General features: G+C 45.5%; 1 protein-coding gene across 1 annotated transcript in view; it reads left to right on the top strand.

Moving 5' to 3' along the window:
• nsmce1 (NSE1 homolog, SMC5-SMC6 complex component) overlaps nt 1–21,849 on the top strand; it is a 74,888-nt gene that overhangs the window by 47,939 nt on the left and 5,100 nt on the right. Inside the window, exons 5-7 of the mRNA XM_034188448.1 lie at nt 349–495; nt 983–1,099; nt 20,518–20,638. Coding sequence (XP_034044339.1) covers nt 349–495; nt 983–1,099; nt 20,518–20,638 — 385 coding nt within the window. The remainder of the gene's footprint in view (nt 1–348; nt 496–982; nt 1,100–20,517; nt 20,639–21,849) is intronic.

Below are 21,849 nucleotides of genomic sequence, written 5' to 3'. Positions count from 1 at the left end.
CTGCTCTGTGCTTTTTGACATTTCTAATGATATTTTAAACTATTCAGTGTGGACAAGAAGCATTTTACTGCCACGTTTTTAGTTTGCTCAGTGTGCTTACATTGTGTAGATCTTTGGCCTGTAACATTTGTAATTTTCAAACTAAATACTGACTTGATATAAAATAGTTTTTGTCTCAAATTAAAAATTCCACCCAAGAACATGTAAACTTAAGCCCAGGTTAAAAAATGCTGAACTTCCACTTTAAGGATCATCAAATTATTCCAGATCCACTGGAGTGCTTAGATGCTTTGAAATCCTTTTGATGGACCTGAGTTTATTCATAGTCAGTAATATTTTCTCATTCAGATTGAGCTGATTGTGGCCTCTGACTCTGGCACAGCATCCTCCACTGATATCCTGAACAGCGCTGACACCTTGACAACTAAAAAGCTGAAGAAGAGTGAAACAGAGCAGCTATTGAATCGATTTGTGAAGGATAAATGGCTCGATGAGGTATGTTTTCAGTTTTTTTTTTTCTTTTTTTTGTGCTCCAGCTGTTTCAGACACTTTTATTTATTTATGTTCTGACACTGTACTAATGGTATGTGAGACGTTATGTTATCATGCTTATGTCTGGATGTGCACTTTTGTCACATCCTTGTGAATAATGTCAGTGCATAGTGAGCACTTGATACTTACACGATAGGTATCTGTAGGGAGCGCCTTTTTACACTGACTACATTGATACTGTTTCTGTATTACAGATACATTGATTCATGAGCAAGTTGTTTGCATCATTTAACACTTCCTCCTTTAAAATACTTTCACTGCAGTTATTACAGTGTTATTCCCAAAGAAGTGGAGAAAAAAATGCCTACATTTACTCATTTTCCATTGCCATGATCTATATTATTTGACTTCTGTGACTGCAGTCACATTTTTTATTATTACTGCTATTATTGTTTAACTGGCATGCGCTTATTTGTTGTTCATTATTTAGAAACGTGGTGAATACTCCTTGTCTACCAGATCGATCATAGAACTGGAGCCCTATATCCGTTTAACATATCAAGACCAGGTGAAAGTGTGCCACATCTGTCACAGAATTGCTTTCCAGGTAATCTTTTTTTAATCTCTGCATTTTTATTGCATCCCAAATCCCACAGAGGAGGGCAGAAATTGCATGTCTTCTCGTACATCATGAATTAACAGAAATAAAAATCTAAAAGCCAAAATGATGGTGTAAATAAGTAAGTTCCACCTACTTATTTATTTATTTTCTCCCCTGTCTGCATATATAGTAATGGTATATTCCACGCTGGCAATACACATATAAATACACATATACTCGTATGCAGTTTGTTCTTGCAAGACAGATAGTATGTAGTGTGTGAGTGAACGTGGTGTGCGTGTGTGACCCTCATCCACCCTTCCCGATCAGCCTACAACATCCTACTCAAAGCCAACAGACACCTTTCAGGAATGGCCGACCACCAAAACATGAAGACAGACAAGAACGAAAGGCGAGTGGCAACAGCAATATCCATGAAGTGATGAAAAGTGAGACACATCACCTTTTTGAGATATAAAACATATTTCTCGTATCAAGCAGTGAAGCAAAAGCTCCAGTCTCGCACACCTCTTGGGTGCCATAAACAAAATATTTCACAAACCTGGTTTAAAATCTATGGTTTTGAAGCTGCTTTTGTACATGAGTGGCATGTGAGTGAATGAGCAACTTTTGCGTAATCCATCAATATGGAACATGCAGATTACAAAAAAAAAAACGTGATGTGATAGAGGAAATCTGAGCTCAAATTTGGATTCAGCACCCCAAAATTACCCTGAATCAGTTCTCAAAGTCCATGCAAGATAAAAACATTTTTATTGTTGACCAGTGTTATCTTATTAGCTCCAATACCATTTAATTTGTAAATCTGTCCATTGAACATTAAAGCCGAACGTGGGAACACCGGTAAACACACAAACTCCCACATTTGAGCTAAAGCAATGAATTATCGGGTGTCCCAAAAAATATGCAACATTTTATCAGCAAAGAAAATGGTCAAAGCATATGTCTAGGAAATAAATTTATGGCTGGATAGAAAGCTGAAAGGTTGACATTTTTCATACCAATGTCAATATTGGCCCTGCATTTTGTCAGTCTCTTAGACATGTTCAATGTAGGCCCCGTGTTGGCCAATTATGGCTTGCAAAGGCGGCAGATGTTTTCCTTCAATGCATCGATGCTTGGCATCAACATAAACCTCAGGGTCTCTGTTGGGAAAGTGTAGGTACACGGACCCACAACAGGGGGCGCAAATGAACAGACAATGGAGGAAGTCAAATAACACTTTACTGTTGTGAACGGGCACAACAAACACAACAGATTACAACAATAGACAAAAAGCCAAATCACAAAAGGTGTCGTGTGGGCAGGCTCGAAGATAGAAGACGTCTGTCCAAAGTAGAACCGGAACCACACGATTTCCTCCGCCACCAGACCCCGGGAATACTGGAGCCGCCAAGTCCCGAACTCCCAGGTGGCCACTGCCTCCGCGTGTCGGACCTGGTACTGCTGGCGAGGAACAAAAAAACAATTAAATGTGGGCGCGTTTGCACCCAGCAATCCACACGGCAGGAAAACTACCTCCACCTCTCGTTGGAAAAAGAGTCTGCTATACAAAGCACAAAAGGTTACTGTCGAAAGATCACAGTCAGCTGAGAACGTTACCTTCCAGGTAAAGCGATATCTCGGCAAAGAGGTGGAGATGTCATCCTGCTGATGTACCCCTGCTGCTCAGGTGATTGGTAACAGCTGTTGCAGGTGATGCGTGACAGCTGTCACCCTGGCTGCTCCTGTGAGGCAGCTGCGCCCTCTGGTGCCTGGAGCCCGCACTCCAGACAGGGCACCCTCTGGTGGTGGCCCAGCAGTACCTCCTCTTCTGGCGGCCCACACAACAGGTCTCTGCAAGTAAAAAAGAAACATAAGTGATTAAGTTTGTAGCATTTAAGGGTCAAACCGAGTGTTTTAAATGTTGTATATATTTTTTGGGACACCCTATATTAAAGCAAGTTACTTTGGTTTGAAAAATATTTAACATACACTTTACTTGCATGTGTCGGTAAGGGTCCTATCTGACTGGGCTGAGACAGCCTGTGATTGCCATTTGCTAGGGAAATCGCTTGATTCCTGGATTTTGAATTTTTACTGGAACCCATCAAATACAGTCAGCGGGTATTGTGAAGACTGTGTCTGGCCGTCTGTTCTCCCCCCATTTCAAATCCTGGCTACAGGCGTGAGATTTTAATTGCTTGCTTGCCTCTACTGGTGGTTGGCTCTCACTGCGGTATTGTATCACTTCCTGTTCCGGAGCACAGCGGTGTTTTTCTGTATCTGTTAGCTGTTTAATCTGCGCAGTTAGATTGATCTAGTTATCTAGATTACGATTTGTTTCCCAGTGTAATCTTTACGTGCCTTAACTAAAGCACTCCTTCTGCTGAATCACCTCTAAATTATTTACACATTATTCACTTTGCGTGTTTTTAGGAATCCGCTAGCTTAGCGTAGCTACTACCTCTTAGCCGATTTAGCATGGCGGCTTCTCCTGTCTCTCCCTCACTTTTCTGCTCTGGGTGTGAAATGTTTAGTTATTCCTCGGCCTCCTTTAGCAGTAACGGTACTTGTAATAAGTGTAGCTTAGTCGTAGCTTTGGAGGCCAGGCTGGGCGAATTGGAGACTCGGCTCCGCACCGTGGAAAATTCTACAGCTAGCCAGGCCCCTGTAGTCGGTGCGGACCAAGGTAGCTTAGCCGCCGTTAGTTACCCCCTGGCAGATCCCGAGCAGCCGGGAAAGCAGGCTGACTGGGTGACTGTGAGGAGAAAGCGTAGTTCTAAACAGAAGCCCTGTGTACACCGCCAACCCGTTCACATCTCTAACCGTTTTTCCCCACTCGACGACACACCCGCCGAGGATCAAACTCTGGTTATTGGCGACTCTGTTTTGCGAAATGTGAAGTTAGCGACACCAGCAACAATAGTCAATTGTCTTCCGGGGGCCAGAGCAGGCGACATTGAAGGAAATTTGAAACTGCTGGCTAAGGCTAAGCGTAAATTTGGTAAGATTGTAATTCACGTCGGCAGTAATGACACCCGGTTACGCCAATCGGAGGTCACTAAAATTACATTAAATCGGTGTGTAACTTTGCAAAAACAATGTCGGACTCTGTAGTTTTCTCTGGGCCCCTCCCCAATCAGACCGGGAGTGACATGTTTAGCCGCATGTTCTCCTTGAATTGCTGGCTGTCTGAGTGGTGTCCAAAAAATGAGGTGGGCTTCATAGATAATTGGCAAAGCTTCTGGGGAAAACCTGGTCTTGTTAGGAGAGACGGCATCCATCCCACTTTGGATGGAGCAGCTCTCATTTCTAGAAATCTGGCCAATTTTCTTAAATCCTCCAAACCGTGACTATCCAGGGTTGGGACCAGGAAGCAGAGTTGTAGTCTTACACACCTCTCTGCAGCTTCTCTCCCCCTGCCATCCCCTCATTACCCCATCCCCGTAGAGATGGTGCCTGCTCCCAGACTACCAATAACCAGCAAAAATCTATTTAAGCATAAAAATTCAAAAAGAAAAAATAATATAGCACCTTCAACTGCACCACAGACTAAAACAGTTAAATGTGGTCTATTAAACATTAGGTCTCTCTCTTCTAAGTCCCTGTTGGTAAATGATATAATAATTGATCAACATATTGATTTATTCTGCCTTACAGAAACCTGGTTACAGCAGGATGAATATGTTAGTTTAAATGAGTCAACACCCCCGAGTCACACTAACTGTCAGAATGCTCGTAGCACGGGCCGGGGCGGAGGATTAGCAGCAATCTTCCATTCCAGCTTATTAATTAATCAAAAACCCAGACAGAGCTTTAATTCATTTGAAAGCTTGACTCTTAGTCTTGTCCATCCAAATTGGAAGTCCCAAAAACCAGTTTTATTTGTTATTATCTATCGTCCACCTGGTCGTTACTGTGAGTTTCTCTGTGAATTTTCAGACCTTTTGTCTGACTTAGTGCTTAGCTCAGATAAGATAATTATAGTGGGCGATTTTAACATCCACACAGATGCTGAGAATGACAGCCTCAACACTGCATTTAATCTATTATTAGACTCTATTGGCTTTGCTCAAAAAGTAAATGAGTCCACCCACCACTTTAATCATATCTTAGATCTTGTTCTGACTTATGGTATGGAAATAGAAGACTTAACAGTATTCCCTGAAAACTCCCTTCTGTCTGATCATTTCTTAATAACATTTACATTTACTCTGATGGACTACCCAGCAGTGGGGAATAAGTTTCATTACACTAGAAGTCTTTCAGAAAGCGCTGTAACTAGGTTTAAGGATATGATTCCTTCTTTATGTTCTCTAATGCCATATACCAACACAGTGCAGAGTAGCTACCTAAACTCTGTAAGTGAGATAGAGTATCTCGTCAATAGTTTTACATCCTCATTGAAGACAACTTTGGATGCTGTAGCTCCTCTAAAAAAGAGAGCTTTAAATCAGAAGTGCCTGACTCCGTGGTATAACTCACAAACTCGTAGCTTAAAGCAGATAACCCGTAAGTTGGAGAGGAAATGGCGTCTCACTAACTTAGAAGATCTTCACTTAGCCTGGAAAAAGAGTCTGTTGCTCTATAAAAAAGCCCTCCGTAAAGCTAGGACATCTTTCTACTCATCACTAATTGAAGAAAATAAGAACAACCCCAGGTTTCTTTTCAGCACTGTAGCCAGGCTGACAAAGAGTCAGAGCTCTATTGAGCTGAGTATTCCATTAACTTTAACTAGTAATGACTTCATGACTTTCTTTGCTAACAAAATTTTAAAATTACTCATAACCATCCCAAAGACGTATCGTTATCTTTGGCTGCTTTCAGTGATGCCGGTATTTGGTTAGACTCTTTCTCTCCGATTGTTCTGTCTGAGTTATTTTCATTAGTTACTTCATCCAAACCATCAACATGTTTATTAGACCCCATTCCTACCAGGCTGCTCAAGGAAGCCCTACCATTATTTAATGCTTCGATCTTAAATATGATCAATCTATCTTTGTTAGTTGGCTATGTACCACAGGCTTTTAAGGTGGCAGTAATTAAACCATTACTTAAAAAGCCATCACTTGACCCAGCTATCTTAGCTAATTATAGGCCAATCTCCAACCTTCCTTTTCTCTCAAACATTCTTGAAAGGGTAGTTGTAAAACAGCTAACTGATCATCTGCAGAGGAATGGTCTATTTGAAGAGTTTCAGTCAGGTTTTAGAATTCATCATAGTACAGAAACAGCATTAGTGGAGGTTACAAATGATCTTCTTATGGCCTCGGACAGTGGACTCATCTCTGTGCTTGTTCTGTTAGACCTCAGTGCTGCTTTTGATACTGTTGACCATAAAATTTTATTACAGAGATTAGAGCATGCCATAGGTATTAAAGGCACTGCGCTGCGGTGGTTTGAATCATATTTGTCTAATAAATTACAATTTGTTCATGTAAATGGGGAATCTTCTTCACAGACTAAAGTTAATTATGGAGTTCCACAAGGTTCTGTGCTAGGACCAATTTTATTCACTTTATACATGCTTCCCTTAGGCAGTATTATTAGACGGTATTGCTTAAATTTTCATTGTTACGCAGATGATACCCAGCTTTATCTATCCATGAAGCCAGAGGACACACACCAATTAGCTAAACTGCAGGATTGTCTTACAGACATAAAGACATGGATGACCTCTAATTTCCTGCTTTTAAACTCAGATAAAACTGAAGTTATTGTACTTGGCCCCACAAATCTTAGAAACATGGTGTCTAACCAGATCCTTACTGTGGATGGCATTACCCTGACCTCTAGTAATACTGTGAGAAATCTTGGAGTCATTTTTGATCAGGATATGTCATTCAAAGCGCATATTAAACAAATATGTAGGACTGCTTTTTTGCATTTACGCAATATCTCTAAAATCAGAAAGGTCTTGTCTCAGAGTGATGCTGAAAAACTAATTCATGCATTTATTTCCTCTAGGCTGGACTATTGTAATTCATTATTATCAGGTTGTCCTAAAAGTTCCCTAAAAAGCCTTCAGTTAATTCAAAATGCTGCAGCTAGAGTACTGACGGGGACTAGAAGGAGAGAGCATATCTCACCCATATTGGCCTCTCTTCATTGGCTTCCTGTTAATTCTAGAATAGAATTTAAAATTCTTCTTCTTACTTATAAGGTTATCTTATCTTAGGGACCTCGTAGTACCATATCACCCCAATAGAGCGCTTCGCTCTCAGACTGCAGGCTTACTTGTAGTTCCTAGGGTTTGTAAGAGTAGAATGGGAGGCAGAGCCTTCAGCTTTCAGGCTCCTCTCCTGTGGAATCAGCTCCCAATTCAGATCAGGGAGACAGACACCTTCTCTACTTTTAAGATTAGGCTTAAAACTTTCCTTTTTGCTAAAGCTTATAGTTAGGGCTGGATCAGGTGACCCTGAACCATCCCTTAGTTATGCTGCTATAGACGTAGACTGCTGGGGGGTTCCCATGATGCACTGTTTCTTTCTCTTTTTGCTCTGTATGCACCACTCTGCATTTAATCATTAGTGATCGATCTCTGCTCCCCTCCACAGCATGTCTTTTTCCTGGTTCTCTCCCTCAGCCCCAACCAGTCCCAGCAGAAGACTGCCCCTCCCTGAGCCTGGTTCTGCTGGAGGTTTCTTCCTGTTAAAAGGGAGTTTTTCCTTCCCACTGTAGCCAAGTGCTTGCTCACAGGGGGTCGTTTTGACCGTTGGGGTTTTACATAATTATTGTATGGCCTTGCCTTACAATATAAAGCGCCTTGGGGCACTGTTTGTTGTGATTTGGCGCTATATAAAAAAATTGATTGATTGAAATATGGAGTTAAATTTGTCTCAATCCCTGCAAATGCACGGAGGGTGAGCTACAAATATTCCTTGATTTGCACGTTTAGTGTTCCACAAACACAAATTTCTGACTTTTGTGTGTTGGTTTCTACAAATGAGAAGAGAGAGAATCGTGGATCCATCTGCTGTATTTGGAGGCGCTTCAAAATTAATATTTACATGTTATCTCTGGAAATTTTAGTGGTTTGCTTCACTTTCTTTAACATTGCAAGAGGGGGCATTTTTCAATAATTTCATGAATTTTATTCAAGATATAATGCACAGATATAATTGAAAATAAATAAGCATATGCAGAGTGCTAATAAAAAGAATAATTAAAACTTGATGCTTTCATTGCAAGTGAATGTGTCAGAATGCATAGAACATGTGTGGACCGCTGAAGAGGAGGTACTGCTGGCCCACCACCAGAGGGCGCCCTGCCTGAAGTGCGGGCTTCAGGCACGAGAGGGCGCCGGAGCAACCGGGAGTGACAGCTGTCACTCATCAACAAGCACCATTCGTCACTCATCACCATCACCTTAAAAGCCGGGCAGCAACTCCACCTCGCTGCCGAGATATCATCTACCGCTTAGGTAATATTCTCTGCTGTATCCCTACTGTGACTTACGTCTGATCTGTTTTGCAGCCGTTTTTCCTGTGGGGCACTCTCTGCTGGGTTGGCGTTTAGTGAGAGAAGCAACATCTTTGCCTCTCACTCCATCCAGATAAGTGGTAACAGGAGCTGCTAGTGTGTTCCTACTTCGGATGTGGAGGTGCTCCCTCCCGGAGGAACTGTATCAGTGTCTGAGGATTTACTGGGTGTGTATCCACACACCCACCATTAACTGTCTCTGCTTCCTGCCAGCAGTACCAGGTCTGACAGCTGGAGACGGTGGCCACCTGGGGACCCAGGACTTGGCGGCTCCGGTGTTCTTCAGATCCGTTGGCGGTGAAAGCCGTGTGGGGACCCGGCTCTTCTCTGGACAGACGTCTTCTATCCTCGAGCCTGCCCACACATCACTTTTCGTATAATTGACTGTCATTATCAAACTGCAATTGTCTGTATTCCGTTGTGCACAATTCACAACATTAAATTGTTGTATTTTGGCTCATCCATTGTCCGTTCATTTACGCCCCCTGTTGTGGGTCTGTGTAACTACACTTTCCCAACAGGATATCTTGGCCAACGTCATGGATCCCAAGGGGCGTCAGCTATCGAGTGAACCACCAATGGAAACGCAGGGTCCACAGGCGCCGGCAGGAGGCGTATTAGGTGAGCTGCAGCAAATCTTAACCGCCTTCACTGCTCGGTTGGACTTGGTGACCGAGCAGAATGTTATTCTCAATCGGAGGGTGGAGGCTCTCACCGCCCAGGTGGAAGCGCGCACGCACCGTCCCCTGAAGCATACATAAGCTCTCCGGAGCCGTATGGAGGTTGTGCAGAGACGTGCGCAGACTTCCTGATGCAGTGTTCGCTCGTCTTTGCACAGCGTCCCGTTATGTACGCGTCAAGACTCCAGCCGGGTGGCTTATGTTATTAATCTGCTTCGAGGTGAGGCACACGCCTGGGCTACGGCGCTCTGGGAGCAGAATGCATGGCTCCTAACGACCCACTTAGAGGCGAGACCGCTTCGAGTGTGCTGCTGTCTATGAGACAGGGGCGTCGGAGTGCAGCCGAATATGCAGTCGCCTTCCGCGTCGCGGCAGCGAGGGCCGGCTGGAATACTGTTGCACTCCGCTCCGCCTTTGTAAACGGACTGTCTCTGGTCCTTAAGGAGCACCTGGTGGCTAAGGACGAGCCGCGGCATTTAGACTGGCTTATCGACCTGGTAGTACGGTTAGACATCCGATTAGCAGAACGTCGACGGGAGTGGGGCGTGGTCAGGCACGAGCCATCCCTCTTCCTTCCGGGTCCGAAAGGGAGCCGTCTTCCCCACGCTCCACAGCCAGAGGGCTCCGTGTGGCAACAGCTCCCCCTGCTGACGTTGTTAAGGAAACGAGCAGGGCCAAAATCAGATCAGATGACAGAGTGAGGAGGCTGGCCCGCGGGGAGTGTTTTCTCTGCAGCTCAAAAGAGCATATACAGAAAAACTGCCCCAAACGGCCAAAACGACAACACTCGCCCTTAGAGACTGGGCTAAGGGTGGGTCATAACACGCACGAGGGGTGCGCAAGTAAATCTGCATGACTCCCAGTTACGATCCTGAGTGGGGATCTAACCCTTCACGCCCCAGCACTGGTGGACACGGGGTCGGAAGGGAATCTGCTGGACAGCAGATGGGCAAAGGAAGTAGGGCTCCCTCTAGTGGCCCTACCTTCACCATTGAAGGTACGGGCACTAGATGGCACTCTTCTCCCATTAATCACACACCAGACACAGCCTGTAACATTGGTTGTGTCTGGGAATCACAGGGAGGAGATTGTGTTTTATGTAACACCTTCTACCTCCCGAGTGATTTTGGGATTTCCATGGATGGTAAAGCACAATCCCCGGATAGATTGGCCGTCTGGGGGTGTGACGCAGTGGAGCGAAACCTGCCACCGAGAATGTTTAGGATCCTCGGTCCCACCCGGTGTGACAGCTAATGAGGAGGTGAAAGTTCCCCCCAATCTGACGGCAGTACCTGAGGAGTACCACGATCTTGCTGACGTCTTCAGCAAAGATCTGGCACTCACTCTCCCCCCGCACCGGCCATACGATTGCGCCATTGATTTGATCCCAGGCATTGAGTACCTGTCCAGCAGGCTGTACAACCTCTCACGTCCAGAGCGCAAATCAATGGAGACCTACATCCGGGACTCTTTAGATGCCGGGTTGATCCGGAACTCCACCTCCCCGATGGGTGCAGGTTTCTTTTTTGTGGGCAAGAAAGACGGCGGACTCCGTCCATGCATCGATTACAGAGGGCTGAACGAAATTACGGTTCGCAACCGATACCCGTTACCTCTGTTGGAGTCGGTGTTCACGCCCCTGCATGGAGCCCAAATATTCACTAAATTGGATCTTAGGAATGCATACCACCTGGTTCGGATCCAGAAGGGAGACGAATGGAAGACGGCATTTAACACCCCCTTAGGTCACTTTGAGTACCTGGTCATGCCGTTCGGCCTCACCAATGCGCCCGCGACGTTCCAAGCCTTGGTTAATGACGTCTTGCGGGACTTCCTGCATCGGTTCGTCTTCGTATATCTGGACGATATACTCATCTTTTCCCCGGATCCTGAGACCCATGTCCAGCATGTACGTCAGGTCCTGCAGCGGTTGTTGGAAAACCAGCTGTTTGTGAAGGGCGAGAAGTGCGAGTTCCACCGCACTTCTTTGTCCTTCCTGGGGTTCATAATTTCCTCCAACTCCGTCGCCCCTGATCCGGCCAAGGTTGCGGCGGTGAGAGACTGGCCCCAACCAACAAGCCGTAGGAAGCTGCAACAGTTCCTCGGCTTTGCAAACTTCTACAGGAGGTTTATTAAGGATTACAGTGAGGTGGTTGTTCCCTTGACAGCCCTGACCTCCTCCAAAGTCCCCTTCACCTGGTCGGATCGGTGCGAAGCCACGTTTAGGGAGTTGAAACGCAGGTTCTCGACTGTGCCAGTCCTGGTGCAGCCCGATCCTAACCGCCAGTTTGTTGTTGAAGTGGATGCCTCTGACTCAGGGATAGGAGCCGTGCTGTCCCAGAGCAGGGAGTCCGATAAGGTCCTCCACCTCTGTGCCTATTTTTCCCGCAGGTTGACCCCGGCTGAGCGAAACTATGACGTGGGCAATCGAGAACTCCTTGCGGTGAAAGAGGCTCTTGAGGAGTGGAGACACCTGTTGGAAGGAGTTGCGGTTCCATTCACGGTTTTCACGGACCATCGGAACCTGGAGTACATCCGGACCGCCAAACGTCTGAACCCCAGGCAAGCCCGCTGGTCACTGTTCTTCGGGCGTTTTGACTTCCAAATCACCTACCGCCCCGGGACCAAGAACCAAAGATCTGACGCCTTGTCCCGGGTTCACAAAGAGGAAGTCAAAGCAGAGCTGTCAGATCCCACGGAAACCATCATCCCCGAGTCCACTGTCGTGGCCACCCTCACCTGGGACGTGGAGAAGACCATCCGGGAGGCCCTGGCACGGAACCCGGACCCGGGAACTGGCCCGAAGGACAAGTTATACGTCCCACCAGAAGCCAGAGCTGCGGTCTTGGACTTCTGTCACGGTTCCAAGCTCTCCTGTCACCCAGGGGTGCGAAGGACCGTGGCAGTGGTCCGGCAGCGCTTCTGGTGGGAAGCCGACGTCCGGGAGTATGTCCAGACCTGCACCACCTGCGTCAGGGGAAAAGCTGACCACCAACGGGCACAGGGACTCCTCCAGCCATTACCTGTTCCTCACCGCCCCTGGTCCCACATCGGCCTGGACTTCGTCACGGGCCTCCCGCCGTCCCAGGGCATGACCACCATCTTCACGATAGTGGACCGGTTCTCCAAGGCGGCTCACTTCATGGCCCTCCCGAACCTCCCGATGGCCCAGGAGACAGCAGACCTCCTGGTCCACCATGTTGTACGTCTGCATGGGATTCCATCCGACGTTGTCACCGACCGTGGTCTCCAGTTCTCCTCGCAAGTCTGGAGGAGTTTCTGTAGGGAACTGGGGGTCACCATAAGCCTCTCGTCCGGGTACCATCCCCAGACGAACGGACAGGCAGAGCGGACCAACCAGGATTTGGAGCAGGCTCTCCGCTGCGTGACCTTCACGCAGCCGACGGCCTGAAGCAACTATCTGGCCTGGATAGAGTACGCTCACAATAGCCAAGTTTCATCTGCCACCGGCCTCTCCCCATTTGAGGTATGTTTGGGGTACCAGCCCCCATTGTTTCCGCTCGTGGAGGGAGAGGTCGGGGTGCCCCCGGTCCAGGCCCACCTCAGGAGGTGCCGTCGGGTGTGGCGTACTGCCCGCTCTGCCCTGCTGAAAGCCCGGATGAGGGCCAAGGACCATGCATACCGCCGGCGTTCCCCGGCCCCTGTATACCAGCCCGGGCAGGAGGTTTGGCTATCCACCAAAGACATCCCACTGCAAGTGGAATCCCAAAAACTTAAGGACAGATTTATTGGACCGTTCCCCATCCTCAAAGTCCTCAGTCCGGCCGCAGTGAAGCTGTCATCCTGTCTTTCACGTGTCACGGATTAAGCCCTACCACACTTCACCACTCTGCACCCCCGGACCGGCGCCGCCTCCTGCCCGGATCATCGATGGAGAGCCGGCATGGACAGTACGCCGGCTCCTGGACGTCCGTCGGAAGGGCCGGGGTTTCCAGTACTTGGTGGACTGGGAGGGGTATGGACCTGAGGAACACTCCTGGGTGAAGAGGAGCTTCATCCTGGACCCGGCCCTCCTGGCCGACTTCTACACCCGACACCCCAGCAAGCCTGGTCGGGCGCCAGGAGGCGCCCGTTGGGGCGGGGTCCTGTTGTGTGGGCCGCTGAAGAGGAGGTACTGCTGGCCCACCACCAGAGGGTGCCCTGCCTGAAGTGCGGGCTTCAGGCACGAGAGGGCGCCGGAGCAACCGGGAGTGACAGCTGTCACTCATCAACAAGCACCCTTCGTCACTCATCACCATCACCTTAAAAGCCGGGCAGCAACTCCACCTCGCTGCTGAGATATCATCTACCGCTTAGGTAATATTCTCTGCTGTATCCCTACTGTGACTTACGTCTGATCTGTTTTGCAGCCGTTTTTCCTGTGGTGCACTCTCTGCTGGGTTGGCGTTTAGTGAGAGAAGCGATGTCTTCGCCTCTCACTCCATCCAGATAAGTGGTAACAGGAGCTGCTAGTGTGTTCCTACTTCGGAGGTGGAGGTGCTCCCTCCCGGAGGAACTGTATCAGTGTCTGAGGATTTACTGGGTGTGTATCCACACACCCACCATTAACTGTCTCTGCTTCCTGCCAGCAGTACCAGGTCTGACAGCTGGAGACGGTGGCCACCTGGGGACCCAGGACTTGGCGACTCCGGTGTTCTTCAGATCCATTGGCTGTGGAAGCCGTGTGGGGATCCGGCTCTTCTCTGGACAGACGTCTTCTATCCTCGAGCCTGCCCACGCTTCACTTTTCGTATAATTGACTGTCATTATCAAACTGCATTTGTTTGTATTCCGTTGTGCACAATTCACAACATTAAATTGTTATATTTTGGCTTATCAATTTTGTTCATTTACGCCCCCTGTTGTGGGTCCGTTTAACTACACTTTCCCAACAGAACAGATACTTTGTCGTTGTAACAAGTACAACAAAAGGTAAGGTGCAAGCTTTTCAGTGCAAATATAAACCTGAGTAAACCACATGCAGTCTGAAAAGGTCTTGAGAAGAAAGAAAATAAATCTCAAATTTAACAGAATGGAAAAGGTATGTTCAAAGCACAAAGTTAAAAAAAAAAAATAAAAAAATTATTAGTACATAGTAGAAAAAAGATTAGATATAAAAGGAGAAAAGTATGTATAGGGAGTGTGTGCCAACTACAGGGGCATCACAATACTCAGCCTCCCTGTTAAAGTCTACTCTAGGGTGCTGGAAAGGAGGGTTCAACCGACAGTCAAAACACTGATTGAAGAAGAACAATGCGGAGTCCGTCCTGGTCGTGGAACAACCGACTAGCTCTTCACTCACAAGGATCCTGGAGGGTGCCTGGGAGTATGCCCATCCAGTCTACATGTGTTTTTTGGACTTGGAGAAGGCGTATAATTAGGTATCCCAAGAGACACTATGGGAGGTGCTGCAGGAGTAAGGAGTGGGGGGGTCCCTTCTCAGGGCCATTCAATCTCTGTAGTCACAAAGCGAGAGCTGTGTTCGGGTGCTTGGCAGTAAGTTGGACTTGTTTCCAGTGGGGGTTGGCCTCCGCCAGGGCTGCACCTTGTCACCAATCCTGTTTGTGATATTCATGGACATGGAAGGAGGGTTTGTAGTTTGGTGGGCTCAGGGTGTCATCACTGCTTTTTGCAGATGATGTGGTCCTGTTGGCTTCATCGGCCGGTGACCGCCAACACTCACTGAATCGGTTTGCAGACAAGTGTGAAGCAGCTGGGATGAGGATCAGCATCTATAAATCTGAGGCCATGGTTCTCATCATGAAACTAATGGATTGCATACTCTGGGTAGGAAATGAGGTCTTGCCCCAATTGAAGGCATTCAAGTACCTCGGGGTCTTGTCCATGAGTGAGGGGACAAAGAAGCGTGAGAGTGGTCAGAGAATCGGCGCAGCAGGGGTGGTATTGCATTCGCTCTACTGTACTGTTGTGACGGGAGCTGAGCCAAAAGGCGAAGCTCTCGATCTACTGGTCAGTCTTCGTTCCTACTCTCACCTATGGTCATGAGGGTTGTGTCATGACCGAAAGAACTAGATCGTGGGTACAAGCGGCCAAAATGGGCTTCCTTAGGAGGGTGGCTGGTGTCTCCCTTAGAGATAAGGTGAGAAGCTCGGTTGTCCGCTGGGATCTTGGAGTAGAGCCGCTGCTCCGTTGTGATGAAAGGAGCCAGCTGAGGTGGTTCGGGCATCTGGTAAGGATGCTCCCTGGGTGCCTCCCTAGGGAAATGTTCCAGGCATGTCCAGCTGGGAAGAAACCCCTGGGAAGACCCAGGATTAGGTGGAGAGATTATATCTCCACACTGGCCTGGGGATGCCTCGGGAATGCCCAGCCAGATGTGGTTAATGTGGCCTGGGAAACAGAAGTGTGGGTCCCGGGTCCCCTGCAGGAGCTGTTGCCCCCGCGACTTAATCCCGGATAAGCAGTTGAAGATGAGTGAGTGAGTGAGTGATGTACAAAAGTGTGGATACTTCAGTGGCAGTGGATGTTGCACATTAACAAATATTGCAGTCATTCAGAGTGTGGCATGTGACATGGCTCTTTGTTTCCAGTGGCATTCATAGCACTAACAGCAGTTGGGTAGGGTTCTGTAAAATAAAGTACATGTAGTACAGTGGGTAAATTGAGTGATGGAAATGCGATAACCCAACCAAATCTGAAAATTATGGGCATGTACCAAGAGGTAGGGCCACAACAGGTGCATGTTCTTTAATGCAAGTACACAATGTTATGTGATGTACATACATACATATAGGGGTGAAACCTTCCCAATGTAGTACCTTGGAAACAAGAGCTTTAATACATTTGAATAAACAAATATAAGTACATGCAACTAGTACATCTTGTTACATCATGTAACTATGTGTAAATACACATTTGTAACAAGAATGCGTTATTACTATATGTACCAACAATCTCTTAGTACACATTTGTAACAATGCTTATTACATTATGTACCTACAAAACACTAGTACATACTATTCCATTATGGATGTACAACTGAGTACAAGTAATTACAGATTATTACATAGACTAATACATTGTACTAAATGTGGTAGGTACTATGTATTAAGGGTACTGTAAAATAGTGTTACCAAACTGTTTATCAGTCTATTTGTGCTTACTTTAATGGCCCTGTACCATCTGCCTGATGGCACCCAGTGATATTCTCTGCCATTTTGGTAACCCTCTGGAACTCTTTCCTGTTTGCCACCATGCAGCTGGTAAACCATGTACATAGGCAGTATGTTATGATGCACTCCATGGTAGAGACTGTAAAAAGACACGAACAATCTCTGGTTTTAGTTTTCCTGAGGATTCTCAGAAAGTGGAGTATTTGCTGTGCCTTCTTTACCAAGTGTGTGGTGTTCCTGTCCCAGGTCAGTTTCTCATCTATGTGGACTCCCAGGAAACTGAAGTCCCTGACCCTTTCCACACAGGTCCCCCCAATGATAATAGACTGAAAGTCTGTTTTGTGTGTCCTCAAGTCTGTGATGAGCTCCTTGGTTTTGGATGTCTTCAGGAGCAGGTTATTTTTTTCTACACCACACCGTCAGCTGTTCCACCTCAACGTGGTAGGCAGACTCATTTCTTCCAGTGATGCAGCCTACCAATGTGGTGTCATCTGCATACTTAATGAAGGTGTTGCTGGTGTGGTTAGGGGTGCAGTCAGTGTTGTAGAGGGTGAAGGGCAGCGGGCTCAGCACGCAGCCTTGAGGGGAACCGGTGCTGAGTGTGAGAGCTGTGGATACATGGGGACCAATCCTGACTCTGAGCGATCTGACAAAGTCCTTAATCCAAAGATGTGGAATGAGGTAGACCAAGGTTCAGCAGTTTTCTCACGAGGCCATGGGCAGGATGGTGTTGAATGCTGAACTGTAATCCACGAAAAAGAGACACCCCTCACCTTGTGCTTCCCCACCGTGAAGTTGCTCCCGGCCGCTGTCGGTGATGTGGCTGCTCCTGATGCCCGAGTCTCTAAGCGAACAAAGAATAGACTGAACTCTTCTGCCAATGTGGCGTCACCTTCAGCAGGTCTGATGCAGGTTTGTAGTTGGTGAGGTGCTTGATCGCCATCCATGCCTACCTGCTGTTGTTGCTCTCCAGGTAGTCATCAATCCTCCTCCTGAAATCCTGATGCCTCTCTTCAGGTTGGTATATGCAGGGATGAGTTGCAGAGAGATGTGGTCTGACTTGCCTATATGTGGTGCAGGTTTGGCCCTGTAGCCTTGCTTGATATTGGTGTAAACTTTGTAAAGTGTATGTGTATGTTGATGAAGTCTGGGGAGCACAGATATTAAAATCGCCCACAATAATGTGCAATGTGTCCAGATGTCACTTCAGCTCTAGACTGATGTTGCTGTGTAAAAGTCAGAAGGCTGAGCTAGCATTAGCATCTGGTGGAATTTAAACAGCAGTTGGCACGTCTCCAGTAAACTCAAGTGGAAAGTAAAACAGTCGGCATTTAACAGATATTCCAGATCTGGGGATCAGTGGCTAGCTACTGTCACTGTATTGTTACACCAGTTGTTGTCGATGTGCATACATAACCTTCCTCTTGTTCTTCTCTTGTTCTTACCAGAGTCACTGGTCCTGTTAAGTCGCCGCATTGAATATCATGCTAACTCGATTGCTGTGTCTGGGATGGATGAGTGTAGCCAAGTTTTCGTAAAGAGTAGGACGCAACAGTCTCTGATGAAGTTATCTGAAGCCGCCTGCAGCCTCAGTTCATCAGTTTCATTAGAGAGGGATCTTACATTGGCGAGGGAGAGGCTGGGAAGCGGTGATTTGTGTGGTTCCTTCTGTAGCCTAGCTAGCCCGCCAGCCCTGCATCCCCACTTTTGCTTGCGCTCCCTGCACTTCCTACACCACCTCCATTTCCTTCTTATTGGGATGTTGATCCATGGAGAGCCGGGGTCCCTTATGTGTACTGGGATGTTGTATGAACAAGGAGACGCCACTGTAATACTTGTCTCCCACGAAACTCCAATTTTTAACAGATCGTGTCAACTGTAGGTGGTGTAGCAATGACAATTAGGACATATATAACATACATTAAAACAAAGCCCTAAAAGTGTGAGCACAGAGCTGCTTACTTACTACATCATTCACTGCAAACAACACTGGATGACAGTGTTGCTTAGTGTGAATTGTGGATCTGTGTGCACTAAGAATGTCAGTTACCAAACTGAGCAAAGCGAAAAATGAGTGTGATTGGTGATCCACAAATGCTGAATCTCCCTTCACAAACAGAATTTTCAGTTTTACAAATGCCTTTTTTTTTTATAAATAAAAAACAAATATATATATTTACAAATACGCATTTATTTGTAAAAACCAACACACACGTTACAAATGGGAAATTTGTGTTTGTGGATCGCAAAACACGTGTGAAAATCAAGGAATGTTTGTAGATCACTGTGCATTTGCAGGTATTATTAATGAGACAAATTTAAGTCATGTTGAATGAAGTAAAGGCTGTAGAAAAGCTGTCCCCTTAAAATGTGCTTATCCTGAAGTATTTCAATAATGTGTACATTAAAGCCTTTCTATACTGTAATATGATACCACATTAGAAAAGAGTAGCATTGATTAGTGAGTGAAATATAATCTTGTTCAGGTGGAGAACAGTTTTGTTTTCTTAGCTGTCTCCACCTTATTTTACCTTAAACGCTGGGATGCGATCGCTAAAGGGTTTCTATAAAAATATAGACATGAACAGCTTATGATTTGGGTGTGAAAAAAAAAAAAATTTGAAGTTTTTTGCATTTTTATTTATTTATTTATTGATTGATTTAATCCCTGTTCTTACCAGGCCATTGGATCGCAATTTACACAAAAAATAAATGTTTTTTTCCCCTCATCGTTGCCTTTTTAACTCTTGTTTACAGGCACGTAGCCAGAGAGGGGATTCGAGAAGCCCCCACCCCATTGTTAGAGTAAAGGTTCACTTTTGAAGACTTGAAGACATTTTAAAGTCATTTTTTCAAAGAACAACATTCAGTCACAATCACTCTGAGTGTCCTGGTTTTACTGGTTCATTGCTCCTTACATAAAGAAATACAGGAAAAACACCTGTTTTTGAACTGTATCACAGGACAAGAAGCATTTAGAGACAAGTTATGGTTCCGTCTGCACAGTTTTTAACTTTAAAAGCATGTTAAAATAAAATGTTATAGGCTGTTCAGGAAGGGCAGGTGAAGGTCAACAAAGATCTCAAGTTGAATCTTGTCTTCCAGGTCATAGCGGCGGAATGTTGGGCAATGTCATGCATTAGAATGGGAGCGTGACATGTCGAGTCTCACTCTGAATGAGTGAGACTTGAGAGCTCTGAAGACACATCCACACACACACATACATACATTCATTCAAGCATTATATGCTATTTGTCTTGCATATATGTGTGTGTGTGTGTAAATGGTGGATGGCATATACCATCACTAGATATTGTCACCTTCCTAAAATAATGGCCTTAAAGCCCATTAGGCCATTATTTTAGGAAGGTGACGATATACAGACGGAGTAGAAAAAAGCATGTTCAAGGCTCCGCTGAAAGCAGTTTCATTCTGTTGTTGGACGGGTTAAAAATGATCCAAACACATTATTATCATGGTATCATGGTTGTTCACCTAACATAATCTCCACCACTAGTTTCATTTTAATATGCTTTTGAAGCATATTTTGTGAAGTGTATATATGGACAGTTTGTCCTGCTGAACCCAAAGTGCAGTTAAAAGGAAAATTGTAATTATTTCTGAAGTTTTAAGTGTCAGCAAATCAGCAGTGGAACAAAGTTTCACCATTAACACAATGCAAGTTCCTGTTTTATTATGAGGTGAGTGCAAAGTGCATTAGTGCAGCACAGCCAGTGTGCACGTACATCACAATGAGGTGCACATAAAGGTAGGAAGAAGCTGCAGATGTGAGCCTGACTCTGGCGGTTTTATCAGGCATTATTGGGGGCAACAGCCCCCCCTTTGGTTTTAGGATGTAGAATCACTGAATGGGAGCCAAACAGGTGCAAATATGGCTGAGCTGTTACAGAATGTATTGAAAATGAGTCCATTATCTATCATTACAAATACTTTGAATTGAAACATACAGTAAGTGGTCACATAGTGAGAAATAATAAATCCTGTATAAAAAAAAGAAGCAACAAGATCAAATTGAAATGTGATGTGCCTAAAATTTCCCACCCCTACCTGATATGATTTATAATTTTAACTCACTGTGTACTTATGTGATCTCATTTGATTGTTTCAGAGCCAGATTTGTGAGAATTGTGGAATAAAAATACACAATCCGTGTGTGGCCAAATACTTCAAGGGACGAACAGAGCCACGGTGTCCACAGTGTGATGACTTCTGGCCACATGAAATCCCCGGTATTTCATTTCACTTGTCCTGCACGTATACAGTATTTACAGTTGTGTGCAAATTTTGTTTTTCTGTGCTTAAAACACATGCATTCCCTTTTTAATCAAATATTTTCCATTTTCAAATTTTATGTATTTTGAGCTCTGTATTACAGTATTGATTGTGTCTGAATTACACAAAATATTTGCTCAAAGATCTTTAGCTCTCTTTAGCGCTGTCTGCATCGTTGTTGGCATGTGTAGACATCTTCTTCTCCAAACCCACTGGACAAATGAAGCTGAAACTTGGTGTGCATGTTATTATCCATATGGACACCAAAGTTAGTTCGAAGAGTTCCAATCAGATTTCAAAGTTCGAAGCGTTCCAATCAGATTTCAAATTTGGCTGCCATGGTGGCCATCTTGAAAATCTCATATATAGCCATTTGCCAGCCATTTATGCAGCAAGTAAACTGAAATTTGGTACATGGATAGCAGTCAGCAAGCACAAAGTCATATCTGTAAGGTTTTATGAAATTTTAAATTTTGACCTTGATGTGACCCCTGAACTGGGATTACATCCACTTTTCCAGTTTTCACTTTAAACATATTCTTGGAAACCACTGAACCAGTGAAGCTGAGATTTGATGTGCTTGTCCCTACCCATTAGGACACCAAAGTTTATTTGAAGTGTTCTGATCTGATTTCAAATATGGTCACCATGTTTGCCATCTTGAAAATCAAATATATGTCTGTTTGTCAGCCATTAACATCCCTATTCCACAGGGCACCGTTACATTGCGATCTCCACAATCCATAAAAAGTTCAAAAATGGCATAAAATGGTTTGCTCTGGCATGCATCCTACCAGGCTGGCTTATAAAGTTCAGCCCTGGCAAGTGGCTGGCTCATAAAGGGCATACCTGGCAGTCTGCTCAAAAATGAAAATAAAGCTGTGCCTGGCTGTGTTCTCAGCCAGAACCACAACAAACACTGCTTTTACTTCAAATTTTTACCCCGACAGAGCACCAGCAAACAAGCATCAAGCTGTACTGACTCGGACTACCTTGTTTAAAGATGTTTGAATATGATTGAAGCTGTTAACACTGTAAACAACCAGAAGTGACCGCGTAATAACGGCAGTTTGGAAAATCAGGATGAAATTTTTGAACAGCTTGAAAATTTCACCCTGATTTCAAAACTTGTGTTATTGATGGCTATAACTACTGTGTATACCAAGTT

The sequence above is a fragment of the Thalassophryne amazonica genome, chromosome 15, assembly GCF_902500255.1.
Source record: "Thalassophryne amazonica chromosome 15, fThaAma1.1, whole genome shotgun sequence".
NCBI classification, from domain to species: Eukaryota; Metazoa; Chordata; class Actinopteri; order Batrachoidiformes; family Batrachoididae; genus Thalassophryne; species Thalassophryne amazonica.
This window is presented reverse-complemented; position numbering and strand designations above follow the sequence as displayed.